This window comes from Bidens hawaiensis, unplaced genomic scaffold, assembly GCF_021521415.1.
Source record: "Bidens hawaiensis isolate Kalapana, Puna unplaced genomic scaffold, B.hawaiensis_p1.1 tig00012645_1, whole genome shotgun sequence".
Taxonomy (NCBI): domain Eukaryota; kingdom Viridiplantae; phylum Streptophyta; class Magnoliopsida; order Asterales; family Asteraceae; genus Bidens; species Bidens hawaiensis.
This window is the reverse complement of record NW_027492045.1, coordinates 1-22,440: the sequence shown is the minus strand read 5'-3', so window position 1 is coordinate 22,440 and position 22,440 is coordinate 1. Positions and strand designations below refer to the sequence as shown.

The window sequence follows — 22,440 nt, the reverse complement described above, 5'->3', positions numbered from 1 at the left end:
GTACTGAAAAAGGTTAATTGCTTCGTTTGGAGATTAATTTTTATTGGATTGAATTGCTACTAAATTGGCGCTATCACATAGAGGAGTTGAGGTTGGTGGAATTTGTTGCATGTTATGCAATTTACATCCAGAGACTGCCTCACATTTGATGGTAAAATGCCTGGTGGTTAAAAAAATCTTGTCTATTATACATGACTGGGTAAAGGTACCAAAACAATTTGGTTTTGATTCGATACGAGAAATTCTTGAGTATCCAACCAAACACAAAAGAAAAAAGGAGGAATGTCATGCAGGACAAGCAGTTTCGGCTAGTACTTGTTGGGTAATTTGGAATGCAAGTAATGAAAAGACATTCAACGGCAAAGATTTCTCGCTAGCCAAGGTGATAAGCGACATCAAGGTAATTTCATTCTTTTGGGTAATACATAGGAGCAAAAGATCTTCAATTGGGAGAAATAATGCATATTTAACTCTGTTAAATTTCCATTATAAGACGTTTGTCGCTTTTGTATTATGTACTTGTTGGGGTTCTTGCTTCTTGTGAGTCCTCGTTTTTTCGGTTTTAATATATTAGCATTTCCCAAAAAAAAAAAAAAAGTTGGACCGTTGGACAGCTTGGTTAATTTGTAAGAAATTAGGTATAAGTTAACTGTATAAGCAATGAGTTCAAATATAAATGGAAGCTTATTAGTGAATGGGACTAGTTGGGACATAATTTTTCAAATTAAGCTTTATATTTATGAATAACTAAGATTACCAAGCTTTATACCAATGAGCATCATATATCCAAATATCAATAAATTAACAAACTAGCACACCTCTTACAAGTCATCAAAAAGAAAAACAAGATTACCAAGAAAAAGAAAAAAAAAATTTAGCCGTGTCGCGGGTAGAAACCGCTTACAGTCATCCCACCATCAACACATATGATCTGCCCCGTAATGTATGACGAAGCCGGCATGCAAAGAAACGAAACAAGTGATGACACCTCATTTGGATCCCCGAGTCGCCCAAGTGGCGTGCAATGAAGAACCTCTTCAACATACTCTTTGTTACTCAATACCTAAATCAAACCCGACCCGCTTAATTTTTTTCTTAAAAAAAACATAAATGTAATCATTAAAGAAGTAAAAAACTTGTTCTACCATGGAGGTTTTGATATACCAAGGGGCAACAGCATTGCTTCTAATATTATCTTTTGCCGGTCACAGGCCAAATTTTTTGTAAGCTGATTAATAGCACCTAAAACCGATTAATGGCAGTAAACATGGTTAACTTATATGTTCTAGCATCAAACAATATGGGAATTTAATTTACCTTTGGTGGCTCCTTGGATTGTCATGGATTTGAGTGAGACAAAGGCCGAAACGGATGAAGTGAACACAATGCTGCCTGCTTTTGAAGCTTTGAGAAACGGATATGCAAGTTGACTGATGTGAAACACAGATTCAAAATTTGTTGACATTAATGTGGAAAATTCTTCGGGCGTTAGATCCACCATAGGTTTCCGAATATTTGTCCCAACATTGTTTACCTACTAATGCCATCCACAAAATAATATTGTAAGATCACAAGTGGGTTTCAAATGTTTCAAAATTTACAAATCATGTGCCATTTTTTTTCGAGTAGGCTCACGAGCCTAAACAAGCCCATTAGTTATATAAATTATCTAATGTATTAATAATATATTTACATAATAATAATAATAATAATAACAATTAACATATATAAAACTATGATAAAAGTAACTAAATAATATATATTATGTTATATATAGAAATTATAATTACAGATATATGTAGAAAAACTATAAACGTATACAAATTTACTAATGAAATAATTTAATGAATAATATACAATTTAAGCCACAGCCGAACTCGAACATGAAAAACTACTCACGAGCTGAGCTCAAGCTATAGAAATACAACTCGAAACCACCCTTACTTGGCTTTGATTCCAACTTAAACCAAGAAGAATAACTAACTGTATACGGATTGTGTACCAAATATACATAGGGACTATATATATATAGAGTATATTATTACACATAGATACCTTCTATATACGATAATACATAACCAGTCTAACATATGTATTACAAAAACTAACAACACCAAATGTACAAATTCAAAAAAAGCATCATCTAAACTTCATTTGAAACAAAAGCTACAAACCTTATCATCTTTCTATCGAGATATAGAATCATATAAGCATTCAACATTAACAGATATAAACAAACAAAAGAAAGAAATTAAGTACTTACAAGAATACAAAGCTTTCCATCAAACACGCAAGAAACATCATCCATTAACTTTTCACGATCACACGGTGAAGACACGTCACAGACTGAGCCAGTGACCTTAAAACCCTCATCCTGCCAACCCTTTAAACAGCCATTCAGTTCCGATTCATTTCTAGCACACGTGTGTATGATCGCCCCGTGTCCTGCCAATTCTTCCACAATTGCACGTCTATACATAATAAAACACTAACAATTTTAATCTAAATCACATATTCGTAGAGTTTGACATCATAAACCAAAATGCAGCTCTGTATACAAAAACACACTCAGCTACACATCACGCACAATACCCGATCCAAATTGTAGCGTGAATATCAGAGTTGATGTTCAATTGCAGCTAGGTCCAGGCCTATACATGAAATGAACATTTATTTATTAAACAAACGAAAATGAACAATTTTTTTGTTCATTTAGTTAAACAAACATACATGCCCGCATGTCTTGTTCATTCAATATTGTTTCGTTTACGTTCGTTCATTTAACTTCGCTTATGTTTGTTCATTACGCTCATTTATGTTTGTTTGTTTACGTTTGTTCGTTACATATTTATTTGAGTAATTTTAGACGCATTATAATTTAGTCTGGTGTCATGAAATTAAAAAATCAGCCATTACAATTCAATATAATTTTTTTAGGCCAACAGATTGACATTGACGACTTGGCGTTTACTTTTAATTGGTGTTAACTTAGTTACGTTTGTTCGCCTGTGTCCATTAATGTTGGTCCCTTTATGTTTGTGTTTTGTGAACTGAACGAACATGAACAAAAAAACCCCATTCGTTAATTGTTCAGTGTTCGATCATTTGTTCAACTAAAGTTAAACAACCCAACACCAACATCAACATTGATTGTGCAAAGTCAAAGAATAACATTGCAATTTGATGAATTTAACAAATAATTTAAAAAAATGGAGCTTTGTATCTAACTTAAAACTCTTAAATACAAAATACCCAAATTGTAATTTAGGGCTCCAGGCATAAACCAAGTTTAGTTAAGTTAAAAGAGTATGAAATAATATAAATATTAAGTGAGAGACGAAATGTACCCAATTCCTTTGGTGCCGCCGGTAACAAGAGCCGTCATTCCTTGAAGAGACCATCTTTTATTAGCAGAATAATTTTGATTCACGGAGGCGTGAACTCTTGTTTACCTGGATGATCTAATTGGCTGTTTCAATGAACGATTTGAAGGAGTTGGAAGCAGCTTTCTGGATATTAGAATGGAAAATGGTGAGCTAAACGCATCACACATGGCTACAACACAAGTTGTGCGTCTCTTTCAAATTTCACTATTTTTTCTTCACATTTGAGAAGGATTAGGGTAAATTATTTGGAACGATACAATACTCTGGCAATTACTTGATACGATATAAGTGCGTAAATTATTTGACACAATATAATATTCTGACGAAACGATTGTTGTTTCTTCATTTTATTCACAAAACTATCGTTTTCTCTAAGCAATTAAAGTAGTTATAACGTCAAACTAAAGCTTAATGTCGTCATCTGACGATAACTATCAAGAACGTGGTGAAGTGGATCTCGTATGGACCCATACTTCCGGTATGACTTAATCTCATATACAAAAATTCAAATGGATCTGGTATGGCCCAATACTACTAGTATGGACTCGACTCATAATTTAAATAGATCCCGTATGCCTGATAGGCCAATATTGTTTGTTACAGGCCGGGTTGCATAGAAAATGTCGTATAAGCTTGTCAATGATTATCCAACAAAAATCTGACAATAACAAACACCTATACGAGTAGTATGAACCTATACGACTTATATAAGGAGGTCGACATAGGAATAGCAAGGTGGTTGTTATATGTTTCTTTTCAATATGAAGCTCTATCTCTAAGCTTTAAAGATTTTGAAATAGTGATTTTTTACATATAGCAATCTACTACTCACCATATTTATAACTTAAAATATTTTTCCATCTTTACAACTTAAATATTGTACGGTAAAGAGAGAAATAATTAAAAAATCATAGAGATAAAAAAATGTGAGAGGTTAAACCAAAGTTGAAGATAAAATTTAGAGGAATATGTTTTTTTCAAGGATAGAGATTCCAATATGAATGCTCTAAAAGTAACAAGTAATATACATGATCTCAGTATTATATTGTATTATTCAACAAAGTATTACGCTTAATATTTCCGGAACTCACTTTACTCATTTTAGATTGAAGTATCTCATTATTCACGTGCATCAGCCGGTCCTCATTTGCTGCTTCATAAACACGTTCATTCTGGTTATTATGTTCTCCCTAGATAGTCATTGTTGGGTTCATTCTCATTCAGTCATTTGTCATGTAGATTGTTGTGGTAAGTGAACTTCACCTCCAAATAATCAATGCATTATTTGGTACTCATGGGTGTATATCACCTTTTTTCTTTTTCTTTTTTCTTTTTTGAACGGCATGTGTATATCATTATTTCATAATAACGCGTGCTATTTGATGAGAAATTTGCAAACGATTATATCAGGACTAACCATTTGGCAAAAAACTGACGCTGACTGACCAAACATACGAAAACTTATTAATGACTTTGCTACACCGCTAGAGTTGTCTAGAATAATTGTTGTTTATGATAACATCTAACATTAGTTGTAGATTCGAATAACTACACTGGTCGGCCATCTTGAAAAATTCAAGTAGCAGATATTAATGATATGGTTAAAGAAGCACAATCAAGATATTCATGATGCATTGAACAGATAATATAAATGTGTGAACCATGGCGGCAGACATTTGGGTAAAGAGAAGAAGTTCAAACTTGAGGATGTTAACATTAATGTGTTAGTTTGGATGATTCTGCCCAACACCCAATAAGTGACATTTTCATGAATCAAGTTGAGATAAATGTCAAAACATGATAAAGCTGTATGTTCATGTAATGATCATGAGTATGCTTATAAAGGATAACGAATTATGTGTGAATAATTCAAGTTGTTATAACTAAGATGGCATGTTAATGTTATGATTACGATATATGTTTACATAAGAAAACAGAGAATGTGATAAAATTGCTATGACAATGATTGTATATAGTAGTATTTTTATGAAAAGCGTTTAGCAACACTATATGTAAATAATAGTCCTAATCTTAGTCATACATTCAGAGTTTCACATCCGATACAACTCGTACATGCAGGAACTCATTCATCTATACATCACACACAATACCCTAATCCCAGTTGCACAGTTGATTTGCAAAATTAAACAATCACATTTCTATTAATTGAATTTCTACAAAATCCATCAAAAAAAATTGGAGCTATGTATTCAACCATATATGAACATAAATAGTCTTATATATTACATGGCTACTAAGCTATAATTGTACTCTTACCACCTAATTGCTTCCACGATGACATGAATAATCTTAATGAGTTAAGTTAAAAGGTAACTAATACTTGTTCTCTCTTCCTTGCTAAGCGGTCTCCTTACTCGTGTGAATATATGATGTTATGGATAAAACAACAGACTGTAACCCCAGTAAATACACATCTTTTTAAAGTTCAAGAGTTTGATTATGGTTTGCTTCGGGATTCGTAATTAATTACAAAAAATTTCAGACCAACACAAAATCACAAGTACATATAACACTAGAAGCATATTCACCAGAAGAAGGTAGAGATTCTTCACAATCAAGCGAATCACAAATAGACATTAACATAGATTATTTACTTACCTATTTCAAGTCAGCACACAAACAGAAGCTTAAGGCATTCAGGAAAAACAGCCAAGCTCTGAATTATATTTAAACCTGCCAACCAAGAAAAGTTAATCTAAACTCAAGAAAGTGTCGAACATCTATTCAAAAGATCCTCTTAAAGACTCACCTGCTTTTAATGATTGATGATCCCAAATGTACAACAGAATAAGATCCGCTCAGCCGACTCATCTAGTCAACAATACTTTCATCTAAAAGTCAAACCACAAATTCAATTTATTAACTAATAACTAGTAACCATATCATCACCAGTAGCATTATCCATACACATACATATTTCAGCATAACCATCAAATCAGACATTTATTACCAGAAAACTTAGCAGATAGTCAGCCTAATGCACTCAAGATAACATCTCAGTCGTTTCAGCTGCCATCATCAGTAAACACATGCCAGTATTAAACATGGTATTAAGCAAATATCAGCAATACAGTACATAACCAAAAGAAAACGTTTAACGGAAAGAGAGGAGGGGATAGAGAAGATGAAGAAAGTCATTTAAACGATAAAGATAAACAGCTAAATCAACAACAAAATTAACGACCAGCGCCCTTCTTGGCTCTAAGTGATTCAAGGGCCTTTTCCCGCAACTCGATTTCAAGTTTCTTCTGATCGGACAAAGTTGACTCGTCTTGACTGTCATGACTCTTGTCAAAATCTGAAGAAGGAGAAACATTCTTGTCGGCTTTCAGTTTTAGCTTTTCCTCCCGTCGGCTCTCCTTTTTGCGACGCCTTTCCTCACGTCGCTTATACTTTTCTTCTTTTCTCAGTTTCTTTTCCTCTTTGCGTCTTCTCTTAGCTTCCTTTCTGTCTTCGGTGCGGGAATCATGACTTGTATCATCATCTGATGTGACATCTTTCCTTTTTGACCTTTTGTGCTTTCTCTTATGGTCACTTTCTTCGGAGCCAGAATCCATTAAGCCACTTTGAGTACGCCTCTCAGGTTTCGCCAATTTTACAGCTTCCTGGTTCATCTCATCAGGTTTATATCCTTTTTCTAAGTCATGAGCCCTGTCAAATAACAAAAAGATTAGACCCCATCTCATTAAGCGTGACGCATAACATGATAGTAAAAGAAAAAACCTTTTGTTGTTATGAACTTTGGGAGAAAATTTATTATTGCCATGTTTATCATTGATTGGATCTTTGTTCTCATGTCTGTCTTCCTTCACTCTGTAAATTATTTGAAAAAAATGACATGCATTTTGGATCCTTTAATTACAAATTAAAATGAACATGCAAGAGGTGGCAAGACGTGCGGGTCAGGATGGGTGGGCCACTAGTCACCACAGGTTCGGTTTGAATGTGGTTGTTTCTAGAATGAGTCAAAACTAACCGGCCCCCAAAAATATTATAGTTATTCTTGTGAATAATGAAACATTACAATTTCAAAAAAATAATACTCTAAATCATTCAATAAAAATTCTTTTTGGTTGTATGTGCTAAAAAGAGTTTTGTGTGCCTTTCATTCTTTCAACTTATTCGGCCGGGTCCCTTTTGTCTTAGTTTTTTTATCTTTGACATAGGCCTGGCAACTTGAACGGGTCGAGCGAGTCCAGGTTCAGGTCAATACAGGATCAAGCAAAATGAGTTCAGATCAATACAGGTTATAAGAAAATTGAGCCCAAGTCAAAACAGGTTCTAAGCTAATGAGTTCAAGTCAAAACAGGTTCTAAGAAAATGAGTTCAAGTCAAAACAGGTTCTAAGCAAATGAGTTCAAGTCAAAACAGGTTTTGGCCAAATTAGTCGGGTTAAAATGAGTCTGTTAGAAAAGAATACCAAAAGTGTTTTTTAATTAAGTTAAAAAAATAAACAGTTTGTGCAATTAACCCACCACCAAATTCACCTTCAAACAGTAAAGGGCATTGAGCATTTCTACAGCACCATACACCATTTTTTATGCTTGAAAAGTTGTTTCAATGCATCCGATAAGTTGATGGCGGAATGGTAGAACCGTAGATGGTGGTGATGGTGGCAGTGAGTGGTGGAGGCAGGAGTGGTGGGTGCGTTGGTGGCGGCAGTGAGTGCGATGGTGGTGGAAATGGTGGAGATGGCAGTGATTGAGTAAACAAGTTTTATAAGTGTTGCCCATTTGGACCTGTTGACTAATTTAAGGTGACCCAGATAAACCCAAATACAATAATTTTGCCCAACTTAACCCATTATTTGAATAATGGTAAATAATTGGAACCTATACGTTTTTGGTAAAAGGTCAAGGCCTTGGCAAACATTAATTGAAAAACACTAAATGTTTTTCAAAGTATAGGCCTTGATACCTATAATTTGACCCATTAAAAAAACAATAACTAGAATTAGAACATTATATACAAGGGCCTTCAAATGTTTATGGCATAGAAAACATACCTGGAAAAAGTCCTTTCATCCACATCTACACGACCCAAAAGGTCTTTCACATTCAAACTTTCTCTTTGGCTCTTTGGGGGAATAGGGCTGTCAGAAAACAGTATCATTTATTAGTTGGTTATACAAGATTCTTACATGCAAACCTTGACATAGTAAAGTAACAGCTTACAGAATAACACACATGATATTACAATCATGAAAAAAAAACATATAGCCTACAATACCTTCTCTCTTGACTAGGACTTCTCCCAGCAGCTGGCGGAGATACAGATCTGGAAGGCGATTGTACAGGTGATCTCTGTTGTCGGTTTGGTGTACCCCTTTTCAGATAAGAGGGGGGTGGACCACGTCTGGGAGACATGGAAACCCGCCCTGATGGTGAAGAAGACCTGCTTCCGGGAGTTGGAGATCTCTGCTGCATAGGGACGGTTGTCCTTCTCCTGATTGGAGAACGAGACCGGTGGCGTGGCGTTGGAGCTCTTTGATATCGCCTCCTCACAGGAGATGGGGACCTGCCACGAACTGGTGGAGATTCAGAGGATTGTGACCTGTGTTGGTAAGCAGATCGTGGCCTGCGTTGAAATGGGGATGGTGACCTTCGCCTGATGGGGGTTCGCGACCTCCTTCGGATGGGAGTTCGTGACCTTCGCCGGATGGGGGTTCGCGACCTCCTTCGGATGGGCGTTCGCGATCTCCTTCGAATGGGGGTTCTTGACCTCCTACGGATGGGGGATCTCCTCCGAATGGGCGTGCGTGACCTCTGATAGATAGGTGAGCGTGACCTTCGTCGCACAGGAGACCGTGATATGCGACGTGCGGGAGATCGCAGCCTACGCCTTGAAGGCGAAGGTGATCGTCCGCGTGAAGGTGCAGGAGATGGAGAGCGCAGCCTACGCCTTGCAGGTGAAGATGATCGCCCGCGTGAAGGTGCAGGGGACGGAGAGCGCAGCCTACGCCTTGCAGGTGAAACTGATCGTCTATGTGAAGGCGCGGCGGATGGGGATCGCCGACGTGAAGCCATTCTGCGAGGCGTAGAAGATCGTCTTGAAAGAGAGCGAGATCTCCTAACAGAAACCGAGCGCCTTAAGATTTTAGGTGATGCTGACACACTTCTTGACCTAAGATAAAGATAATTAGACACAAAGAAGACAAAGTAAGTAAAGATTGCGCGTGTATGTGTGTATTATGGTTTAAAATTGGAATGGTACCTTGAACGACTTCTGGACTTGGAAAAGGATTTGCTAACTGATCTCGAGCGTGTGCCTCTGCAAATAAATATTGTGGATACAAAAAACAATTGGGTCATAATGAGTAAAAACAAAAAGAAACTCTAAAAAAGATCATATAAAGGTCCAAGACCCTTAAAAAGATTTAGATTTTAATAAAATAATAATAATTAATAATAATAACTCAGAATAGATACCGAGGTGGCGACATAGAACGATCAGCGGGATGTGGAGATCGAGAAACTCTGTAAAGAAAAAGTAAATAACGAACGTCTTAACAATGCTGTAAGTATAGATGTACTCTTAATCATACAAACATTTTCAAGTTAATCTTTATTACGTATGTTTCGAAACATATACAAATACGTTAATAAATGATTGTGTTCCACTAACCTGCCCGTTTCGTTTGTTCCATTTGTCTCATCCATCCCTTTGTCATCAGCCGACCACTTGCTTGAAAACTTTGTGCGTCTCCTTGAGCGGCCCTCCAAATCAGCAGCTTTCACATCAACAGCATCTCTGTCCTACAGTAGTTTGAGGAAAGGACATGAACCCAAATAATTGCAGAAGCACGCTGAATATCATAAGAAAATCATAAGTCAAAACCAAAAACTTGGCCCTATTGTAACAACTCTTGCATAGAAAGAATTAATACCGTCTTCCCTCTTTCTTGTTCGTGCTCTCGGCCTTCCTTCTCTTTTGTTCTCTTTAGTTCCCGGGTTATACGATCTGTATCCTCCTTTATTTATGATGTCATGAGATGAAATATGCAATACATAATCGCAAAAGTTTACCAAATATTATAAAGAAACAATACCTGTTTCTTCCTAGTTTCTTCTTCCTTCGCATCCAAGAATTGTTGAGGGACACCACTTGCATTCTGTTGGGCACTGAGAAGATGGGTCCAAAGCTCCTTCATAAATTTCCCTGTATTTTTCTCCATAAATCCAGTAAGTGAAATCTGAATTTCTTTACCGTTAACTACCTGCATTTAAGTGCAACAATTGACAGACTTTCAAGTTCATAAACTATATACTATATGAAGTAGTAAGTTACCTTCTCTTCTAAAAGACCATAAATAAAGTTAATGAGAACTTCATCCTCAAATCCAAGAAGTTCGGTCACCCTGTGAGCTATCCATGGTCGCATGACATCCATCTTGACTTTTGTCATATCCACCTAAACATAAGACACAGGTATAATCACTAGAATAAGCATATGTACGGTAGCATTTAATACAAAATTACAAATGCATAAAGAGTTTGTTCATTTTGCTTATAATACTTGAATTCTACTCCATCCGTCCGAAAAAAATTGTAACACTTATCAAATTTATTTTTTTGAACTGCGTTTTTTTTCAAGTCTACCTGTTACATGATTTCAACCATCCCCAGTTATTCGAACGGCAACCTCTCCTAGGAGAAGCAATCTGGCTACCACTAAGCCAAAAGACTTGTGGTACACTTATCATATTTATGTCCATGAAACTTATAACATTCTTTTACTACAGTGTCAACAAACAAAAATACTCGGTACTTATACTTATTCTCCCCTAATCGTCATAAAATAAACTGAAACACTTGATTTGCGTCCACAATATTCCTTTTTTTCATCTTTGTTATAAAGTGCATCTGATAAATAGTTGAAAACTTCAAAAATGCCATGCCAAAATCTCAACTTTCATGGAAGATAATAATCGATCTGGCACATACTCTTGAAGACAACCCAGTCCTAAATCTAGCCTCCTATCACATTTATATTGCAAGTTAGTAAACAAACTACAGGCACAAATTTCTTAGGTTAACGCCTAACGTTGAATCACAAATCATCAAAACATTGACTACTCATGACAATCAACTAGCATTTATACTTTTAATGTTACTGATATCATTACTGAAGCTAAAAAGTCATACTATTTTAAATTTTCAACACAAATCTAACATTAACCTCTCGATAAGGCTTGCCGAAATCTAACATTTGAACCTAGGGTTAGAAAACACATAATTCACTCACTCACACAAGCTCCAAACAGCTCATTATATCCTTACGCATAAAAATGAATAAAAAAATCAAAACCCTAGATAATGTAAATAAGAACGAACCAGATTCTCCAATTCAGGCGGAAACTTCTGCGATTTAAGCAGCTTAGCATGCTTGTTCGAAAACCGAGTATCCTGATCAGCCGTAGTACCCTAACATAACACAAAATAAACAACTAATTCGATTAATTTTGGCTACGGTGATATAATTGAATCGTTTAATTGAGTAATTAGCTTGACGTAATAAGTTATTGATGATGAAATTGAATTTGTGTGAAATTGAGAGTGTACTTACACGGAAGAAACCGCCGGACATCTTCTAGGGTTTTGAAAGAGATGGTGATGAATGAAGGTGTGGTTTGGTTTGACGGACTTGTGATATAAGGCTACGAGCGGGATCTAATTTGGGGCTTTTGTAAAGGCTGATGGTACAACTCGCTAATGCGTAGTAGAGTGTGATTTACCAATTGAGCCTCTAAGTTGATGATAACTTAATTAGGTCAAAAATTTTGGTGTTTTATGATCCATACCTTATTGATCGCAACTTCTGTAAAACTTTTTAATATGGTCAAACCGAGTGGATATTTTGGGAGTTGTATTGTTTAAGGGATCACAAATTCACAATGTGGTAGATATTTATAATTAAAGGTACATATATGGTTGTAAAAAATTTATGTTCTTCTATAGTTTGTGGATACCAGTCGGTTATATGTAAGATAATTACCCGTCATGTATTGGTCATATCCGCTGACACAGTTTGTTATTCATTCTAAGGGGTCAGGTTATTATATAAAGGGAACAAAAATAAGAATTGTGAAAAAAATTTGTAGGAAAAAAAACCCTAAAAAATAATGAAAAAAATAAAAAAAAAATCGAAAATCAAAATTTAATAAAAAAACGAAAAATGTAAAAACACAAAATGTTTCCATCGTCTTTCTCGTTCTAAAAAAATTGAAAAGGAATCAATGTTTGGGAAAAAAAAATCGTCGTGTTTTTTTTATATCATTGTGTTTTTATATTTATTTTCGTCATTAATTGCGCTTTTTCATTGACTAATGTTTTATATTACTCAACATTGTGTTATATTTTGTTCGGCATTGTGTTATATTTTGCGACATATTTTGTCTTTTTTTTATTTATCATTGTGTTGTTTGTTCATTTTCGGCATTGTGTCTTTTTTCTCGGCGTTGTGTCATGTTTTTTTTATTATTTTTTGAACTTTTTAAGGTTTTTTTAAGGAAATGACGGGGGAAACATTTTGATTTTTAAAATTTTTTATTTATATTTTAGTCATGATTTTTTTATTATTTTTTGAACTTTTTAAGGTTTTTTTATGACTACAATTTCTTCTCACATTTATCATTTTGTCTTCCTTTGCATTTTAACTTTACCCTCATTCTAATGCATGTTTTCAAATCAAATCTCAAAAGAAGAATTAGTTACCTGTTTGTCATTCAATCTCTTTCAAATCTAAGTTGTAACAACAACTATCAACAAAACTCTTTTCAAATCAATCAGACAATCTAACGTCGATGATGTGGGTTGTCATTGGTAAACCTCACCCAGATGCAAAAATTACCGCCGATTAGGAACGGGCTTTCTTCTCCCACGAGTTGAAACAAAGACATCTTAAACACATTTGTGCACAATAATACCTCTTTTCTCTTGGGATCAAAACGCTTATCCCCGCTGTAAATGGGAGCATCCTTCTTTGAAAACAACATGGCCTCATTGCCATACTTAACTATAATAACTCCATAACTAATCTTCCTCATCTTCAAACTGAGTTCCAAGGTAGAGTAGAACGCTCCTCGAACCACGCCCGAGTACTCACCAAGACCAGCCCACAAAAGAAACTTTTGCCCCCAAAGTTAAAACACTCAGATCTGACCCGAACCTCTTTAAGTAGAGTAAGCAACTGATCCCGTGTGATGTTTATGTACACGTTGTCACACCCCGATCGAAGGCGACGGAACATGCCGGGGTGCAACGATTGCTCATAAGCGCATGACACTATTTAAAGCAACAATATTTAACAAACTCATTTCATTTCACAACATCGAAAATGTCACATAACAATATTCATAAGTCAAATACAACAACATATAACAAAATATAGCAAATCAATTATTGTTCATTTTTGCTAATATCCTAGAGGTATTTGTGACGTTTTCTTCTCCAAACTCCATAATCAACCTAGATACAAACCTGTAACATTTTCATAAAATAAAGTTTATCAACAAAAAGGTTGGTGAGCAATTCATAAGTTTGAGCATAATAATATATAGTACGAAAAAGCCACAATCTTGTATACGAAACGATAAATAAAAGCAATAAATTGGATAAATAGATATCGCTAATAGAATTACGTTAGCGATACCTAGCTAAAAGGGGATGCCAAATAGTATAGGATTTTATAGTTATCGTTAATTGCATTACGTTAACGACACCTTGCTATAAGGGGATGCCAAATAGTCTAGGATTTTTAGATCAACCAACCAAAAGCGATAAACACATAGGCATATAATCATAGAACACCAAATCGCGCATTTATTTAAGTAAGGTATACAATAATGTTTGTGGTTTAAGACCCAAGTATAAAACATTTAGTATAGATAAGAAAAAATGTCACCCTCAAAACAAAAGATGGAAAAGGGGGTATGAAAGTACTCACGTTCAAGTAATAAACTTGAGAGATGATAATTTGGAGATTTACCGGAACGACGAGTTTAACGTATGAAGCCTAAATAAAAGAAAGTCTTGGATTTAGAAAGGTTGTCTTGAAGATCTTTAATTAAAATAATGGTTGCGAAAAGTAAACAATTAAAATTCAAGGTTTAAAATGTAAATATTTAAGAATTTATAATAATAACCCTTTAAACATGTAAGTTTGCTCGAAACCGGGTTAAAGTAACTAACCTTAATATTTACTTAACCTATGTTAAGTAATAAGGTGGGAAAAGTGCAAAGATTCAAGTTTCTTTGGGATAAAGATACTAAAACGGGTCTTTAAAGAGTGTTCGGGTTGTTGGTTCGGGTCTTGGTAATTGGTCAAACCCAAAGTCAGCTTTTCAAAATAATGAATGTTATAAGATAACTCAATAAAACTTAATAAAACTTAACCAAGTATGTAGTTCTATTGTTTTAGAACTAACAACGCACGTTAAGCTAGTGTTCGGTTTTGTCGGTCCAAACTATGTTATAAGATCAAGTTGGATCCAACAATTCCAAGTACTTAAGAAAATAATTAAAATCAGTTTGTAAACTATTTTTAAAGAAATATACAAGTCTTGATAGCTAAAAACACACTTGTGTGTCTTAAGCGAGTAAAAATCGAGTTGGTTCGGTTTCCATCTCACAATACGTTCCTTGATGGTTTCCACATGCCCAAATAACCAAGAACTTGTATAATAATGTACAAATGAATATACTTAACTTTTATAACCAAAAAGTTAACAAAAAAGTCTTTAAACAAAAGTTCGGTTTACAGTCTAGAGCTATTTCCGGTTAAACCGAAACATAGACTCGGGCATGTCAAGGAAAAGCAATGCAGAAACTAAACTCATCGGCAGCGATCTCAAGGAAGATACGCATGACTTAAAACAGTAAGCCACTTGGTATTTATCAGCAATCAATGAAATGCGGAGAAGTTCTTGTACGGTTGTCGAAGTCAACTCACCAGTGTACATAAATTTAACGACTTATTAAAATGCGGAAAAGTCCGGTGTTAAGCCCTTTTCTTGTATTAGTCTTTCGTATTTGTATTATGTTTCGTTTATGTTGTATGTTTGTTTACTTATGTATGTTTGGGCCTTTAAGCCCGTGTATTATGAGCCCATTGGGCTGATATAAATGAAATATGTGTATGAGAGATCACCCTATATACAGTGTGAATCTCTCATAACACAATTAGAACCTTTTGCCATATTGTTTTGCATTCATTTAAACTCTCTCCTCTCTTCCTTACCTTCGGACGAAATAAACATACACACAAGATCCGAGATCTCAGTCCTAACTAGTTGTTTCCGCCAACTAGTGTAGAGGTTGATCCAGGATAACTAGTAATATTTAGAGTGTTGTTAGATCTGGTCACGTGACCTACATTCGGTCACCCTGTGAGCTATCCATGGTCGCATGACATCCGTCTTGACTTTTGTCATATCCACCTAAACATAAGATACGTTAATCATTAGAATAAGCATAGGTACTTAAGCATTTAAAACGAAGGCATAATAGTTCATTCATTTTGCTTGTAATAAGTGAATTCTACTCCATCAGTTCCACGAAAATTGTAACAATTTTCATATTTATTTTTTTGAACATTTTTTCCAAGTCTACCAACTTAGTATTTAATTATTTATGCTCCCCTAATTATCAAAAAATAAACTGAAACACTTGACTTGTGTCCACACTATTCCTTTTTTTTTCATCTTTGTTAAAAAGTAAATCTGTTAAATAGTTGAAAACATCAAAAAAATGTCATGCCAAAATTCCAATTTTCATGGAAGATAATAATTGATCTGGCGCATACTCTTGGGGTACAACCCAGTCCTAAATCTAGTCTCCTCTCACATTTATATTGTAAGCTAGTAAACAAACTACAGATAGAAATTTCTTAGGTTAACGCCTAACGTTAAATCACAAATCATCAAAACATTGACTACTCATAATAATCAACAAACATTTTTTACTTTTAATGTTAATGATATTATTACTGAAGCTAAAAACTCATACCATTTTAACACAAATCTAATATCAACCGAAGAAACATGGATTCAACCCCGCCCGAGTCGAATGGATGTTCTCTGATTTTTAACACAAACGAAGCCACACCTCGATCTTCTTCGGGTGCTCGAGACTTGCCATGGAAAAACAAGAGAATGAAGGTGAATGCTAAGAGTTACATTTTTTTGCAGACACAAAAAATGATGGAGGCCAAGAATGTCGAAGGATCCTCTCAAATGAGAAATGAAGGCCCCTTATATAAGAAACTCCATGATCACCATGATGAAACCCTAATCTTATTGGGCCAAGCCTGGTTAGGGGTTACCTCCACGAACCCCGGCCCATTGAGCCTTGGTTAGTAAACAAATATAACAAATACAAAATGTAATGTAATAAGTAAAAGGTCGTGTCTGGGGTTTAGGACCCTACCTCCACATTAACCTTTCTTGGTAAGGCTCACCGAGGAGGTGTTTGGGTGTGCTTTTTGAATTGTTTTTTTGCTTATTTGCTTTTTGAAAAGTAAAAACAACTTTTGAAAAGCTCCATTTTGAAGCTTTTTTATTAGCTTTACCAAACACTTTTTGCTTTTCAACAAACAAATAGCAAATAAGCAAGTTTTAAAAGCTCACCCAAACACACCCCCTGAAATCTGACATTTGAACCTAGGGTTAGAAAATACAAAATTCATACTCACATAACTTTAGATAGCTAATTATAATAAAATCTCAGTTACATAAGACTCTTACGCATAAAATGGATAAAAAAAATTAAAACCCTAGATGAGATAAATAAGAACGAACCAGATTCTCTAATTCAGGAGGAAACTTCTGCGATTTAAGCAGCTTCGCATGCTTGTTCGAATTCGAGTATCCTGATCAGCCGTAGTGGCCTATCATAACACAAAATTAACAACTAATTCGATTAATTTGGCTACGATGATATAATTGAATTGTTTAATTGAGTAATATGCTTGACGTTATAAGTTATTAATGATGAAATTGAATTTGTGTGAAATTGAGAGTGTACTTACACTGAACAAACCACCGGACATCTTCTACGGTTTTGAAAGAGATGGTGATGAAGGTGTGGTTTGGTTTGACGGACTTGTGATATAGGGCTATGAGCGGGATCTAAGAGCATCTCCAATGCAACACACATCTTTATTTTAAACCATTAACTTAGCTTGACACATCAGATTTCAAACCAATCTATAAAAACTTTCATTTCTCCTTCAATGGTTATAACGTGTTTCTTATTTCAAACAACCACCTCATTACCTTCTTTTATCTTTATTTTTATGACTTGGGCCCACTCTAAAGCATTTGTAAGAGTTCTTGCCCACAAACCACTTTTGTTGGATAGTATCACTCCAATGGTATCATTAGTTTCTTATTTGGGTCTGGAATTTTGGGATGGTGCCATGTAGGCACCATTGGAGGTGCCCTAATTTGGGGGGATTTGAAAAGGCCGATGGTACAATTCATTAATGCATTGAAGAAAGTGATTTACAAATCGCACCTCTAACTTGATAATTTCCAGAGTAGTCTTAAAAGTTTTTAATATATTATAGTTATCTAACTATACTAATAAAAGAAAATAATGAAGATGATGTGACAATCCCACATTTATTTTTGGCCTAATATTTCTTCTCATTCATTTGACTTATCCATAGGTTATGGAGCAAAACCATATTAACAAATGAGTTATAATTTCCTTTCCAATTTTCTAATCTCTCATTTAATTCTACCTAACAATCCATGAGTCATGGGTCAAGATAATTTTGACAAAGGGGTTATAATTTCATTTTTATCTAATTTCTCATCTTATTTATTCTAACAATCCATAGGTCATGGGACAAAACAATTTTGAGAAATGAGTTATAATTTTCATTCTAATTTTCTAATCTTTCATCTCATTCATCATAGTTATCCACAGGTAATTGGTCAAAACAATTTATGCAAATATATATAAAATCGATTTTGTAAAATTGAGATTCTAGACTTCTTATTGTTTGTACTGTATATTTCATTTTTACATTTAATTTTGTTTATTTCATTCAAATAATGAATCTTTTTATTTTTATTATTTGACAAATCCCGTGTAATACACTGGTTCAAAAGCTAGTTGTAAGATAATTGCCACACCATGTATTGGTCATATCCGCTATCATAGGGTATAATCAATATATTGTTGAAAAAATACATGTTATGGTCTATTGTACTTGTCCATCGACTCAATGTTGATCTATCAACTCATTAACAACTCTTGATGGTGATCTTCTACACTCGTAGCTCCCTCAACATATTTGCATCTTCTATATGTTAGTTTGATAGCTTGATCCATAACCTTCTTTAAAAGCTCATGTGGCCCACCTTTAAGCAACTCTCAATGCCAATATGGTTTTATAGAACACATAAAATTTAATTGAGTTAGGGTTCATAAAAAAATACGAATTATGTGTAGTTGAGGTTTTTGAATTATAGCTGAAACGGACATCTACTTGAAATCATATCTGGAGTATCTAGTTGAATGTCATGTGGGCATTAAGTATTTTTTTAATAGTATAACTAGAAGTTTGGTTAGCACACTATAGTTTACTTATGATAATTGATATTTGCTACTTGAATTTGATTTATATTATGTGTTTTTTTAATTTTTAATGGTGATGTCTTTTTTATAACTGTATATCATTTTATTATGTGATGAACCTTACCTGGATCATCATTGAACCGATTCAAACCGTTGAGCCGACCCAAATTTTTTTATATCCTACTCCATGAAATTTGAGTATCTTAAAAGTTAAAACAATACACCATATAGAGAAAATTTATAGATTGTCACTGATGAACATTTGATGACTGTATCCCGGGACGACCTGTATATGTAGATTGTGGGCTCGGCGTGAAAGGATTAGCTACTTTAGTTTCCTTTATTTATATTCATTCATTCACCTGTTAATCTCGTACGCTCGGAAGCTTTCTCCCACCTCATTCGTAAATCTTCTGTCTTTCGTCGCATTATTTATTATTATTATTATTATTAATTAACAACAAGTATATTGTAAAAACATTTGAAACATGTTTTGTACTATTTGATTTTAAAATATATGTAGAAAGAATATAAATATCAAACTGCCTCGTGAGTTGTGCACCTGACGGGCTCAACTTGTACTAAGACTATCTCCAACGCAACCCGATCAATCACGCCCGAAGCCACACTAGAGCCGCCCGAAATCCGGTGATGCGTTGAAGCAGGCCGCCCGCTGGTGATCGCCCAAAGGTAAGGACTTGGTTCGCCGAAGTAATTGACCTCATCAAATCATTTAGACATTTGTGCCTTCTTGATTCACAAGAATCCCTCGACAATTTTCCTCTTGAATTTTACAAGATAAATCAACTATTCATATAATCATTTTGTTGCCAACAAATTATCTAATATTCTGCTTCCATTAGATAATAAGTAATATCAATCAAGCTTGAATTTTGAATTTAATGATGATACAAATGTAAACTCGATTATTATTATTCGTTTTTTTTACTAAATGACCAAATTTGACCTCTTTAAATCGTATTGAACAACATTGAACATATGCATACCACATGCTCCATAAATCGTCTTGTGTTATAAAAATTAAAACAAAGATTACGTCATTGTGTCTTTTTATTTGTCATTGTGTCTTTGTGCTCAACATTTGTCTTTCTACTTATCATTTTGCTGTCATTGTGTAATACGTTCATGACCTTTTGTTCGGGATTGACATGTGTCATTCACTTAATTTGAGAAAAATAATATTACGTTCATTGTGTATTACGTTCAAGTCATTGTGTAATATGTTGTTTCCATTGTGTTTTACGTTTCATATCATTGTGTTATATGTATTCACCATTGTGTCTTACGTTTCAAATCATCGTGTTATATGTTATTGTGTAATATGTATTCATCATTGTGTTTTAGGTATTTGATAATTTGTTGTTATTTTATAATTATATTTACATATTATTATTACACAAAAATGTTATTAGTATTTAATAATAATAAAAAAAACCCCACAATGGTAGTTGAAATACACAATAACGAAAAAGCACAACACAAACAGAAAGACGTAATGACGAAAAAAGACACAACAGTAAGAAAAAAATAAACAATGACGTAATTTTTTTTAAATTTTTATATAACAAAATCATACTCATATTAAAGCTAAAAAACGTTTGTTATTATAATGAACTTTTTTTTTGCAGGAAAAAATATCATATGAAAAAGTTGTAGGCGTTTTAAAAATGATGGAGAATTAACATGTGACTTGAATGCGGAGAGAGAAAATATGTACTATTAATTTTATACAATTTTTTCTTTGGTCGCCAATTGACACATGTCAATTAATTATGGCTTATTACACTTCTCATTTTTTTACCTTTGTAAAATAACTCAGCCTTCGATATTAATTTTGAAATCCATAAGGTAATTAATTAATACCAAAACTTTGAAAGTGTTCACATCCTAACCACTAAATTTTGTGAGCGTGATTTTTATAATTTAGGGAGTGGTTTAGTGTGTTGTGAGTATATGGGATATAAAATGCCATGATTTTTCTGTATATTTGAAAAACTATTATTCACCCCCTATAAGTTTTTAATATTTATAAGAGTGGGTGTAAGTGAAGGAAAAAAGAAAGAATAATAATAAATGTATAAAAATTATTTAGTTGAAAATGAGAGAGAAAATATAATGTTTTTAGTGTAATTTGGAATTTAGAGATAGTGAAGGATGTGAATGCTTTAATATTCATTTCAACTCTCATTTAGAGCATTGCCATTCAATCTTCTATTCCCAAATCTAAAATAACACTAAGTATTACTACATTTTCACTCTCTTTTTTCAACTAAATAATATATTTTTATACCCTTATCATTATTATTTCTCTTTCCTTCACTCACAGTCACTTTCAAAATATATTAAAAAGTTATATGGCATGAACAATAACTTTTTAAATATACAACTGCATTTCTCTCTCTTCCACTCACGACACCCTAAACCATTATCTACATTTTAAAAACTTCACTCTCATATTTTGATAGATTAAATGTGAATGCTGTTATGAGATAATTTCCCCCTCTCAACATTTTTGGTTATTATCATTGTTATGATTATGAATTCTTTCTAAATACTACGTTTGAAGCCGGTAGTAGTAATCTCTACAATTTTTGTTATTATCATTATTATTATGATTTCTTTTTAAATTAGATTGAAGCTAATAATAATATCTTGGAGGGATGTCAAAGACTTAAATATCAAAAGGCCAAATTGTTATTGATTCTAAGGGCCAAGTTATTCTAACAAGTGAATAAAAATGAAAAGGATGAGTAAGATTTTTGGAAAAAAAACACCCCAAAAAGTATAATGAAAAATTAATAATAAAGTTATAACTCAAAATTTAATAAAAAACCAAAAAATGTAAAAACACAAAAATATTTCCACCGTCTTTCTCGTTATAAAAAAACTCGAAAAAGACACAATGTTTAGAAAAAAAAGATAATTGTGTCTTCTCATTTATTATTTTGTTTATTTTCGTCATTAATTGTGTCTTTTTTTCTTGACATTGTGTCGTTTTTTTCTTGATATTGTGTTATATTACTCAACATTATGTTATATTTTGTTCAACATTGTGTTATCTTTCGCGACATATTTGTCTTTTTTATTTATCATTGTGCCGTTCATTCATTTTTGGAATTGTATTCATTGTTTTTCTTTGTAATGCGAATGACGGGGGAAACATTTTGTTTTTTTTTTATTTTTTCCTTTTTTATTTATATTTTGAGTTATGATTTTTTTATTTTTTTTAAAGATTTTTTGTGTGGCCACAAATTTTTTTCTCATTTTTGTCTCCCGTTGCATTTTAACTTTACCCCCCCCCCCCCCCCGGCGGTTGTAATGCATGTTTTCAAATCAAATCTTAAAAGAAGAATGGGCTATCTGGTTGTCATTCGGTATCTTTCAAATTTAAGTTGTAACATCAGCTATCAACAAAACTCTTTTAAAAA

General features: G+C 33.8%; 1 protein-coding gene and 1 pseudogene across 4 annotated transcripts; both read right to left on the bottom strand.

Moving 5' to 3' along the window:
* Nucleotides 1-821: 821 nt before the first annotated feature.
* Nucleotides 822-3,536, bottom strand: LOC143541729 (tropinone reductase homolog At2g29260, chloroplastic-like; annotated as a pseudogene). Its single transcript, XR_013136803.1, has 5 exons — nt 3,348-3,536; nt 2,264-2,471; nt 1,318-1,534; nt 1,137-1,242; nt 822-1,063 (listed from the first exon to the last, which is right to left on the bottom strand). The product of XR_013136803.1 is annotated as a tropinone reductase homolog At2g29260, chloroplastic-like (transcript).
* Nucleotides 3,537-6,443: 2,907 nt separating this feature from the next.
* LOC143541730 (uncharacterized) lies at nt 6,444-17,496 on the bottom strand. Of its 3 annotated transcripts, XM_077034471.1 has the most exons (13): nt 17,485-17,496; nt 11,973-12,024; nt 11,741-11,830; nt 10,695-10,817; nt 10,456-10,623; nt 10,294-10,377; nt 10,032-10,162; nt 9,836-9,883; nt 9,621-9,677; nt 8,637-9,530; nt 8,413-8,499; nt 7,131-7,220; nt 6,444-7,058 (listed from the first exon to the last, which is right to left on the bottom strand). In XM_077034471.1, the coding sequence occupies exons 2-13, from the start codon at nt 11,991-11,993 to the stop codon at nt 6,584-6,586; spliced, it is 2,268 nt and encodes a 755-aa protein (XP_076890586.1). In that variant the 5' UTR covers nt 11,994-12,024; nt 17,485-17,496; the 3' UTR covers nt 6,444-6,583. The 3 variants fall into 3 exon arrangements, with proteins under 3 accessions (XP_076890586.1, XP_076890585.1, XP_076890587.1); XM_077034470.1 differs by lacking the exon at nt 17,485-17,496 and having other exon boundaries at nt 11,973-12,164; XM_077034472.1 differs by lacking the exons at nt 7,131-7,220; nt 17,485-17,496 and having other exon boundaries at nt 11,973-12,164.
* Nucleotides 17,497-22,440: the final 4,944 nt, after the last annotated feature.